Raw genomic sequence first — 12678 nt, forward strand, 5'->3', positions numbered from 1 at the left:
CTGTAATAATAAACCTTATGAAAATAATATCACTTTTCATCTTAACACTTGAAAACATAAATGTAAAAAAGGTAGAACATTACAAAGCATCAAAATCTTTATCATATGGAACACTACAAGCACTGTACAGAGAACGTCACTCAGGCGAGGCACTCTGAATTATTTGTATTTCCTTCCTTTCTTACCTCTTATTTTGGTAAAGAATAATTTCACAGATCCTTTAAAGCTCCTCCTGTAAAACACATCCCACAGTTCTTGGCTTTTCTCTGTCCTATCTTCACACCACTGATCCCAGCAGCATAGCACACAACCCCAAAGAGCTCTGACTACACTCTGGAAAATCTTAAAACACTTGAACTGAATGAGAGGCCGCCATAATCTAAATGTAAAGGCAGTCATAATCTCATCCCGAAGAAAAATTGCTCTGACACAAACAATTAAATACATCATTAAACCACTAGGTGCAGTGTTTTAATGCTATGACTCCTAAATAATTCACTATTTACAAATAATTCACTATTTACAAATATTACTTGAATGTATTATTAATAGATTTAATGTTGTGTCTAAATCACTAAATACCATTCAAAAATATTTATTGATACGATATACCACAAACACATAAATTACTTCTTTATTAATTTTCATTACATATATTTTAAAGTACATTTTTAGCAGAGAATTTGCAGAATTTTGTCACTACTTTTACGAGCTGGATTTGGTGCAATGTCACTTTTTCAGACAAAAAATACCAAAGAGTAGTTATTACTGCTTGAAAATAATCCTATATACATTATTAAATTTGTTAATATAAATAAATTTATTAAATTTACAGAGGTAAATACTCAAATTTGATCTCGACTTACATATCACCCTGATTCATCAACAAAAATGTCAGCTGAACCTTTTCTATCAACTTGTTTTAAATGGCCAAGTGAATTTATACAGATTTAATAAATGACAACTTCCACATTATGCCAGTATTTTACTTCAAGAAATTATTTTTATACTGATGAAAAAAAGAAGTGCATTTCATTACGGTAAGTCTCTTAAACTGAGTGCATGAACTATAATCCAGTGTGAATGTTTCGACCTTTTCTCTCTCCCATGAAACAGAAAATTGTTAAACTATGACCAGCAGAAAACATTAAGCTGTCTCTGGTTTTTCATTCCAATTTAATTCACTCGGTTTCCCCTCACTGATTGCCTTTGACTGAAGAGTCACATGTTACAGAGGGAGACGAAAATATAACTGTTGCTTAAGTGTGTCATGCTGGGAAGTCATTCAACTAAAACAGGAGCTATTTGTTCACAGCATCTATCAAGGTCAGTGTTCAGAGTGTCTTTCTAGCTCAGAGACTTTGTCTTGGACTTTCAGTCCTGTCTAAATTCATTTCAAACTGCCACAAATCTACAGTTTCCATGTAGCATTGCCTTATATTGTTTACACTACCATGAAAAAGATTTTGGCTTCACTGGGAAGAAATATTAATGATCTTTTATCATTACCGTGTGTCATAAGACTCAGATAATGTACGATGATGTTCTTGAAGGAAATTGTAATACACTGTATGATGAGTAACATGCAGCTCTATGATGCATTGAATATAATAGGAAAACAAAGATCCATTAAAGAGCTGTATACTGACTGTGATTTTAGTTGCACATACTATTAGAGAACTTTGCAAGATTACTTAGCTAGAAAGGATGTGCAGACTTAACTGGAAAATACTAGACACAGCCTGAAACTGTCTACAGAAGGAGCAACAGAAATCCATATAAAAGAACATATCTATCTTACAGGCCTAAGTGGCAGTCAGGATAGTTGTGTTATTCACTATGATTCAGAAAGCCAATATGTGGAAATATCTCAGAAATAATTACCTCCTTTTTAGCCATACTGAGTCTTTAGGTAACACAATTCCCATAAGATACTAGAGACACACCGAAGTTTTATATTTGGCAAAAAGAAAAAAGTTTAGAATAGAAGTGAATGGTATTTACAACATTGACATGGCAACTAAATTCTGCAGAGAAGACAATCCATAGCAAACACACCAAGGAAAAACATAACTCATGACTGCTACCCCACAAGTATGTATAGCACTGAATTATATTGTTTCTATTATGATTTAACATAAAACTTCATTATTGTTGATCAAGACTGTAATCTACAGAATAATTTCACTGTCAGATAAGGAAGGCAATATCTTAAAATAATCAAAATAGATTGGAAGAATTTATATGATCCAAGATTGGATTCCAAACTTTTGAACATCATTATCATAATTAATCTTATAAATTTGATGCACCCATGAGCTCGCTCTTTGTTTAGAAAAAACATGATAAGATTATTCAAGTTTGGAAAATCAGGGGAAATTATCAATTAAATAATTGATGAATGGAGATTGGGAACTGGTGACAAATGACATGGAGAAGACAAAAGTACTCAATGCTTTCTTCAGCTTGGTATTTACCAAGATGAGAAGGAAACTGTGGAGCAAGGAAGACTTAGCCTTAATGGAGGGGGACTAGGTTGGGGGCATTTAAACAAACTGGATGTAAATAAATCCATGTGGCCAAACAAGTTGCGCCCACAAGTGCTATGAGAGCTGGCCATTCTCATTATGAGGCCACTATCTATATCTTTGAATGGTCACAGCAAAAGGCAGAGGTTTCTTAAGACTGGAAGAGAGCAAAAATCACTCTTATCTTAAGAAGGAAGATCCAAGGAACTACAGAACAGTCATTCTCACCTCGGTCCCTAGGAAGGTGATGGAGAAAATCCTCCTGGGAAGCATTTTCAAACACAAGAAGGACAAGAAGGTGATTTGGAATAGTCAGAATAGATTTACAAAGGGGTAATTAACTTCTACACTAAGGTTATTAGCTTGGTGAATGAGGTGAGAACAGGCTATGATGTTTACCTTTACTTTAGTAAAGCCTTTGACACAGTCTCCTATAACATCAGTATAAACAAGCTGACAAAATACAGATTAGATAAGTGGAAGCTGAAATGGATTAAAAACTGGCTGTACAAGCAGGCCTGGAGGGTTGTGACCAGTGGCACTAATTCCTTTTGAAACTAGGAAACAAACTAGTGGTATATCCTGGGACTCAATACTGGAGCCAATACTGTTCAATATCTTCATTATCGACCCAGACAATGGAACAGAGTCCACCCTCAGCAAGTCTGCTGATGAAACAAAACTCAGAGGAGTGGCTGATACACCAGGGGACCACAGGGTCATGCTGCCATCCAGAGGGACCTCTACAGGCTGGAGAAATGGCGTGACAGGAACCCCATGAAGTTCAACAAGGGGAAGTGCAAATTCCTGCACCTGCGGAGGAATAAACCCAAGCATCAGGACATGCTGAGGGCCACTCAGCTGGAAAGCAGCTTTGCAGAAAAGGACCTTGTGGTCCTGGTGGCCAGAAAGTTGAACGTGAGTCAACAAGGCACCCTTGCAAGAAAAAAAAAAAAAAAAAAAAGCAGCTAAGAGTATAGAGCATCATGGGCACAAATTAAAATGTACATAACTCCATTTGAACATAATAAACATACTTTACTGTGGGAGTGACCAAGCACTGACACAGGTTGCCTAGAAAGGTTGTTCAGTCACCATCCTTGAAGAAATTCAAAACCCCACTAGGCGCAGGTGTGGGCAACCTGCTCCATGTGACCCTGCTTGAGCAGAGGGTTGGACTAGATTTTCTCAAGAGATGCCTTCCAACCTAAATGATTCTGAGATTCTATGATTAATTCTCTTTTCCTTTTTTATGTAATTCTGTTCTTATCCAAGCCTCTTAATTCTTAGCTCCTTTGTAGCATCTTCAAAGAACATCCACTCTGAATAAGTTGTTTTTAGGGAAGCAACACACTCATGTATACTACTTTCATGTGAATTACCTGTGAGAAACTAGGCATCATGTTTCCATGTGATCTATATGCAAACTTACCTCATGAAGCACATACTTGTTATGGACAGAATGCTGCAGTGCTTTTAAAATGCTAATTAGGAATTCTCTGAACCACTTCAATCAGAGAAGGTATTTATAAACCCTTCCCTTCCTTATAAAAGGAACATCAAAAACAATATAATGACATCTGTCTCCTGTTTAAGAGCCTTCAAACAGAGTTTTGTTTATATGAAACTTCATTTTCCAAAACCATGGCTGAGGAACAAATCGTAAAGTCTTGTTATTGACTTTTCAGCTGAAAGAGATAGTTAAGTTGGGAAAAGACAAAATAAAATACAACTAGTAATTTTATATTTATTATTTGGGTCATCTTCACTAAATATCTGAGACATAGCATTACCTGTATCCTGTTTGCAATTACAAGTCTTCTAGCGTTGGCACTGCAACAGTTTAATTTTTTGTGGTTAATGATAACACACCCAAACAAATTCAAAACTAGGGCTTACTGACATGGATACTTCAACCTTCTACTTCAATGCTGGAAATTTAATGAGATGTGTAGAAATAATACTATATAACTGCTATATTTGTAGAATCAGAATATTCTTGTTCATGTGGAAGTAAGCTTTGTTTATATTGCAAACACAAATGAACCCAGGAAAACTAGGAAACCCAATTTTAACTGGCATTTAAAAGTCCTGAGAAATAGGGCAGTTCTCAGAGTACAGTTATGAAAACTGCTCCTCCAGCCACCAGTGAGTAAAGCAGTAAAATAAAAATAGGATTTTGTGCTTTTCATTCCCTTAAAAACCTTTGAGGACTGAAATCTGAGAATCCATAACCTTAGAACAATGTAAGAATAATACTTATTCAAGTATTTCTCCATATTATAGCAAACAGTCCTTTATAGGTTGAAGTACTTTGATTATCTTTTATGACTGTATAATAGATCTCCCATAGATAGCCATTAGCAGTTGGCATGTTTTCAAACGGCACTGCATAATTTTTGACAACCACACAAAATTGTCAGAACTCTCATTTTCAGTTATTTCTAATGGCAAGTATAATGCTGCATAAAATTCTCATTGGCAGTAACAAGCAAACACAACATTCTCCATCTAATAATCAGCAGGGATAGGTGCAACTACAATTAGGTCCAGAATATAGTACAAGGAAGTCTTTGGTATACGCCTCACTAATCAATTAAACAGAATGATTTGAGAAATAATGTGAGAATTGTATTCAGCAACCTCTTCCAGCAGTTCAGATGCCTTCTCAACATCACAATAAGCATTATAACTTATAAGACTTTAAAATCAAACCCCTTTTCCTCATCTTATTTTAATTCCTCCCTCCGTTCATCTCTAAAATTCCTCATTGTATTGCACACTGACTCCATGGATCCCAGTAAGACTGCAAGGTTTACATCCATGATGTACATTCTAATGGTTATAGATCCTTCTGCACATTTTCCCACCAAAAAAAATTTAAAAAAATATCTCTCAACTCTAATCTGCCATGCTCCACTTATTTTGTGATCCTCCATTCCTATTCTCCGTCTTAGCCAAGGCCATACTCCCTTTCCCAGTCCATTGGAGCTTGTCAGTTTTTTATCCTTTACCCAAAGCAGCACTAATCTATAAAACAGAAAGTGCAGTGAATAACCCATCCTAGTCCCATCCTGACTCAAAGCACAGTCATCAGTCACTGTTCTGGAATAATGGGATGTCTTAGCTGACTTGGCCTAAATCGGAGAGGCTACGTCAAAACTAGAGATTTTTATTTTTAAGTTTCCTGCTCTGAATCAAATTCACTTCAATAACCACTAAAAATATCACTAATTTTCCTCCTCTTTCAGATAACACTTAGTAAAACAGCATATCAGTCTATTCCATACTAATAAAACAGCTCTGAAAATTTTCTCACTCATTTTTTCTACCACTGTGAACAATGTGAGAGAGAACAGTCAGGAACTAAAAGGTCTCAGAAAAGTTTTCTCTGAGACAGATATTCAGATAGATTGAGGATTTTTTCAAAAGCAAGCTTGACTTCTCCAGGTCTATAAAAGCATTATGTATCTTATGTTAGAGTAGAAAGAACTTCCTACAGAAACGCAGGAATTATGTTTCTGAGGATTTAATAAATGTGTTTTTATGAGAAATTTTAGTGTTTGTACTTGTGGTTTTGCTGCTTGAAGCTGAACGGTTTACTTCTTGAAAGCCTTAATATATTACAAAGCTTTTATTTAGAATTTTGATAATTCAAACAAAACTGTTACATACAAACATAGGAATGTTAATACCTAGTCCCACTTACAGAGAAAATTGCTAAATAATTATTGTTGAACTATAAATTCTTCCCAGTTAACTATTAACTTGCTAAGATAGAAGCTGTGCCCTGTTCCCATGGCCAGCAGTTGCACTTCAACAGGAAGATTCAGAAAATTCAAACAGTAAATAAACTGAACTTGTGGAAAAAGTAGAAGTACAAAAATAAAGGCATTCTGCCTTAGCTAAATATTACAGTTTTGATTGCAGGAATATTCTCCAACCATTCAGAGAGATGGTGAAGAATCATGATTTAAATCAATCAAAAAAGAATATTCTCCAACCATTCAGAGAGATGGTGAAGAATCATGATTTAAATCAATCAAAAAAGAGAATTAAAATTATGTGTAGACCAGTATGATGAGTCCAATTCACAATTTAAACTAATAAATTAAAATATTTTAACCCTTTCAAAGAATTTTCCGAATGTCAAGTTACACCAGCAGTAAAAGGCTCCAAATGTTTTGCAGTAAGAAGTAGTACAAACTGACAGTGATATAACTTGAAAAGCCATTCATAAGACTGGTATTTTTGACATGAAATAAATCCTTTACCCAACCTGACTGGTAAAGAGTCAATCAAAATTACCCATAATTCTTAGATTCATTGTAGATACTTACACAATAGAACAACAGAGTGTCTTGGAAATAAATAAATTCATAATAGCACCCCATTAAAGACAAATCTGAACAATGGTCTTGAATTTTGCTCTTCACATATGGGAGGATTCTGATAAAGATCAAACCAGGAGTGCAAATTTACAGCTGTAAATCTTAACATCACTTACATGACCTAAATTTGGAGATACGTCATTTGCCTACTGCACTACAGTCGGTTAGTTAGTTATAACTTATGCCAGTTTACAGAAGAGTGGTGCACCCAGTGCTCTGCCACTGACTCCACCCCTGCTTCAGAAAAAAATGGAAAGTCATATTATTCCAGATCCAGAGACATGCCTATAGTGTTATATATGCTGGCAAAGCAGGCAACTCTTCTTTAAAGTTACAGATCTTCTGACACACAAGTGATAACGTTGGCATGCAATCATACGTGAAAATTTTAAAAATTAAAAACCAAACCAAAACAAACCAGCCAACAGAATAGTACTACATCTTTCAGAAAGCTGGAGTGATATTCGCTGTCTGTATTAGTGTTGCCAGATAACTGTAAACAAGAACTAAGGTCTTGTTCTGTCTGCACTTTGTTCTTCCCACAAAGATGTTTCTGTTTAACAGCCAGGATTTCCAACAGATTCTAGTTGTGTGTATGTGTTTTGTTTTGTTTCTTATAGAGCTGTTGTGGGTTAACACCAGTGCGTAGATAAGCATCACACAGTCACTCACTCACTTGTCCCCATCCCAAGTGGGACGGCGGAAGAGGAAAGGAAAAATAAAAATGAGAAAACTTGGGGGCCAAGATAAAACAAAAAATTAACAAAAATCCCAAAGTTTGTTTAATAAGAGAAAAATAAGTGGAAGAAGAGAGAAGAAAACAAAACAAGTGATGCAAAAATAATCACTCATCACCTCCCACGTGTAGACAAATGCCCAGACAGTTCCCAAGCAAAAGATGGGTAACCCCACTAAAGCCCCTTCTTTCTGCTTTTATTGCTGAGCATGACAATATATAGCAGTGAATATATCTTTAGTTAGTTTGTGCTGTGTGCCCAGTTGTGTCCCCTCCCAGCTTACTGCACACCCCCAGTCTATTCACCAGAAGGGCAGAGTGAAAAACAGAGAAGGGATTGATGGTGTGCAAACACTGTTCAGTACAAGCTAGAACATTAGTGTGTTATCAACACCGTTTCCAACACAAATCCAAAATAACCCATCATACAAGCTACTATGAAGAAAATTAACTCTACCCTGGCCAAAGCCAGTACAAGAGTGCAGCACAATAGGTACAGTTTCACATCCAACAATTCTAAATTATAAACTAATTTGAAAAATACTAATGCAAGGTGGGGAGAAAAAGGGCTATGCTACTTCAGTCTCACAAAGGGGTGAAATTTTCTGCTGGTTTCGAGAGCTGAACCAGCTCACCATGAGGTTGAACAAGGCCAAGTACAAGGTCCTGCACCTGGGTCGAGGCAACGCCTGTTATCAATACAGGCTGGAGGATGAAGGGACTGAGAATAGCCCTGCAGAGGGGGACTTGGGGGTTCTGGTGGATGAAAGATTGACATGAAAAGACATGAAAGACATGCACCTGTTGGAGAGGGCCCAGAGGAGGATATCAAGATGGTGAGAGGGCTGGAGCACCTCTCCTGTGAGGACAGGCTGAGAGAGCTGGGGTTGTTCAGCCTGGAGAAATCTCCAGGGAGACCTTATTGTGGCCTTTCAGTACTTAATAGCAGCCTATAAGAAGGATGGGGACAGATATTTTAGCAGGGCCTGTTATGACAGGATATGGTTTTAAACTAAAGGAGGGGAGATCCGGGCTATACATGAGTAAGAAATTTTTTACATTGAGGGTGATAAAATACTGGAACAGGTTGCCCAGAGAGCTGATAGATGCCCTGTCCCTGAAAACACTTAAAGCCAGGCTGAGTGGGGCTCTGAGCAACCTGATCTAGTTGAAGTTGCCCCTGGTCTTTGCAGGTGGTTGGACTTGATGACCTTTGAAGATCCCTTCCAACCCAAAGTATTCTATGATTCTGTGATTCACCAAAAGGTACAATGAGCACAAGATGTAATGAGAGGGTAGGACAACACGCACAACAGGAACCAAGAAAGGAATGAAAGAACAAGAGCATAGCACCCATATTTTTTGCTGCTGATGAGTGTCTGCATCAGCTTTGCCAACTTGTCAAACAAAATTCTAAATTTGATGTAGTCTTGAGTGAAACTAAAGAAACTTCTAGAAGCAGCAGACATAAACGCAAGTCTCATAGGCAGTATTCAACACCCTTTGGCTAAGGTAATGGTTTCACATCCCTACACCCCTCTCCTTTTGGAAACCCCATTTCTTTTGCCTATGTCTTCTTCCCTGATTTAGACTGCAGAAATTTGTAAGCCGTCTGGCACCAGCTCTGGCAGTCACTCATTGGGCTACCCTAGGAGGCCTTTTAGGTAACTAAAATGGCAGACTACCCTCTGCCAATCCCCACTCCTCCTCAAAAGAAAAAAAAAAAAAAAAGAAAAAGAAAGAAGAGAGAGAGAGAAAGGGGATATTTTTGTACCATTTCAGTGAGCTGAATCAGCCAAAGGTATGGCAAAAGACCCAAACACGCTTTAAAGAGAAGCAGGGATGGGAGTGGGAAGATACATCACACAAGAGGCTCAAGTCTAGGTAAATACTAATAAATAAATGTATCAACAGGTTTTTTTCCCATATGTTTTTCTAGTTTCCCTTTTAATTTGGGACTATGGAAAAATATTCTATTTTGCATGAAAAGTGGTAAGGCTGCAAATTAGCACCTCTTTCCCTTTTATAGTGAAATCATGTCATTTTGCACTGTCATCCCTCCCAGAGCACATAGGGACCAGTCTAAGTCACACTTATACCACTGCAGAAATAGGTCTTCCACGCTTTCCATTTCTTAGGGAAAGAATTAAGGGTTTAGAGGTTGATGTTCTGGGTAACAAACATAGCTATTCAGTATGGCACATTTTTGTATGTTTATATACATATATTTATATTTTTATACATTTATATACACATTTATAAATAAACACATGCACTGAACTCAAATACATTGCAACATGACTCCTGCATGCAATCACTTTAAAAACAAGCCTTTTGTTCTTATAGAATTTACATCAACCTCTTGTAGTTAAATAGTCAAAACATCAGTCCCATACTTCAGGCAATGTAAATTTGCTTGCCTAGGTGACATTCTGTTAGTTAAGCCAAGTAAACTAAAAAGGACATTTTGGATAATAAATGTTATCATAACATTTTGACAGACTAGAACACACACAGCACTGTAAGAGGAGGAAAATAAGCATGTAAACTGTTTTTCATTTTAGGTGGAAAATAGCTTTGGTTAAGAGGTAACTCAATAACAACAGGACTGAAAATAAGCTGACATAAAAAATGCATCTGAAATGAAATCTTACATAGCTATTACTTTTGCTTAAAAAATTCATCAACTTTTCACTCAGTCATTCAATAGTGATAAATACTTCCGTTGCAAACATACTATTTATTCTTTAAGGCTAGTATTAAAAATACACACTGCAATACTTTCATGGTGTGTCAATTCTGTAGTTTAAAAATGTATTAAAAAGGACTGACCTGGACAGAAGTTCTGCTGTGTCTGAGTAGTTAATTTTTCTTGTACAGCACACTTTTCAAAATGCCCTGCAGTTGTCTTCTGGTGTAGGCCTGGTTGTCTGGTGGCAAAGCTCAGTTCTCCAGGTTCAGAAAGCTTCAGGTAAAACTGTGGCTCCAGATCACTGAAAGAGAAGTTTATAGCACTATGTCTCCCACTGCCATAGTCATTGAACGTAGATTCGTCCTCAGTGTTCTGTGTCGGTAACGGGAGAATCCGGTGATGCAGCTGTGGGCTTGGCAGTCCCGAAGATAATGGAGAAGGAATAGGTGACATTTGTTTGTGTGTATTAGATAGAGGATAGGAATTACTAAAAACATTACTCACTGCTGCTAATGAGGGTGAATGTAGCCTTTTCTCTTCAAGTTTAAGATTATTACTTGTCTGAGAAATATCTTGACTTTCATTTATAGGCAGGTTCAAAAATAAATGCTTGCTGCTTTCCTGGGATACTGTGGTCCTTTTCTCATATACTGAGCCTGGCAGGTTTCTGTCTCCTCTTGTAATTTGTTGCAGTCTCTTCCATTCTGCAGCTTCATCTAAACTGTCGCTCCGTTTAACTTTCAGAAGAGCTTTATTGACTGCTCCCACAAGGTTGCATGACTCATCAGCAATGTGCATTGTCTCTGCTTTGTACTGCAAACCAGAACTGTCTTCCTCCTTTACCCACAGCACAGTGTTTTTGGAGTCTCCAGCAGCTTCATCTACAGAATATACATCAGTTTTCGATATGAACTCATTATGTACCGTTGTGATAACAGGAGAAATGGTTTCTTTGTGAAAATCAGGTAAAGACTCTGCAGGTGGTTTGGCAACTTTTTTAGTACAAGCTTCTGAATCCTGTACTTCAGCAATAACTGTGATTCCTGTTTTCTCCTTGCATATTGGCTCAGTGTACTTGTTACTTTTCAGACTTTTAGCAGCTGCAGATTTAGATGATGTCTCCAGTTTGTTAGACAGACCATCCTGAGATGACTTTGCCAAAGTGATACTCTGTGGTACCTTCATAACTTCAGGAATGCATTCTCCATTATCCACTAGTTCAGCTGTGACCATATCATTGTTGTCTTTTGTGCCAGAACTTGGTAAGTCAGCATCCAGTTTCACAGCTTTGTGGTTTTTAAGAAAATACCCCTCTTCTATCCACTGTTCTGGTCGTATACTATTGTCTACTGGTAAGTCCTCCTTACCTTTTACTATTCGCCAGCTGGAGGTATAAAAGGAACTGGGAAAACTCCTGGTACAAAATCTTGTGGGTGGCATCTTCTTATTTTCCAGTTGCATGTCTGGCACACTTAGTAAAGAAAGATGTTGTTCGTATATCTTTTTTCCTCCTTTACGGTGTCTCAACTCCTCAGAGCTCTCTTTTCTTCTATATTTCCTCACTTTTTTGTGATTCAAATTGTCTTTATTTGTGGAATTCAGAAAGAACTCCTGCTGATGTGTGAAACTGGAGTAATCATCACCTTTAAGTTTTGGGACTCCAGAAACCTCCTGTTGCTTTCCTTCCTGACGTCCTGCGTTAAGGCCCAGAGTATGATGTGATCTCAAAAGACTGGATAACAGTTCTTCCTTTTCAGCAGCCAGTTTGTACAGGTCCGTGAGAAAGTCTTTTGTGGTAGTTCGTTTGAAAATAATATCTCCAAAGTTCTCATATGGCTGTTCTCTCAGCTCCATCTCTAACCTCTCCCTTACTTGATAGCAGCTACAGAAACGTTTACTGGTTCTGTCAAGAGTTACACAGCCCTTGTAAGTAAATCCTCTGACTTTTCCCTCTGGAAGATAGAAGCTGACGTAACAAAGCTCCATAATGGGTTTGTGCAATTGAAGGATAGTATGCGTGCCTTCCATTATGCTGGCCAAATTAGTCATTCATTTAAATTATGTGCTAAGTGTTTCAAGGCTTGCATGACATAGCATGTGAGGCAGGGAATGGACGGAAGGCATCTGACTCATCTTCAACAATAATATTGTCTGTTGGAAAAAATAAAGAGAAGCTTGTCAAACTTGATTATGGCAAATTTAATATGACAAATAACAAGCCTGCAGAAGCACAATCTTCTCTCACTATTTTCTCATATAAATCTTTTACCTTGAAAAAACTGACATAAAAAGGATGACATTGATAACACTCATAGTCAGAGTCATAATCCT

General features: G+C 37.3%; 1 protein-coding gene across 2 annotated transcripts in view; it reads right to left on the reverse strand.

Moving 5' to 3' along the window:
• Positions 1-594: 594 nt before the first annotated feature.
• The window catches only part of LOC102090386 (formin-1), a 28511-nt gene continuing 16427 nt past the window's right edge, over positions 595-12678 (reverse strand). The window contains exons 4-5 of one of the 2 annotated variants that reach the window (XM_065064222.1): positions 10488-12498; positions 595-3341 (exon numbers count right to left, since the gene is read on the reverse strand). In XM_065064222.1, the coding sequence (XP_064920294.1) occupies positions 3313-3341; positions 10488-12396 (1938 nt within the window). In that variant the 5' untranslated portion in view covers positions 12397-12498 and the 3' untranslated portion in view covers positions 595-3312. Of the gene's footprint in view, positions 3342-10487; positions 12499-12678 lie in introns of those variants that run through there. The other variant, XM_065064223.1, reaches the window with a different exon arrangement.

The sequence above is a fragment of the Columba livia genome, chromosome 5, assembly GCF_036013475.1.
Source record: "Columba livia isolate bColLiv1 breed racing homer chromosome 5, bColLiv1.pat.W.v2, whole genome shotgun sequence".
NCBI classification, from domain to species: Eukaryota; Metazoa; Chordata; class Aves; order Columbiformes; family Columbidae; genus Columba; species Columba livia.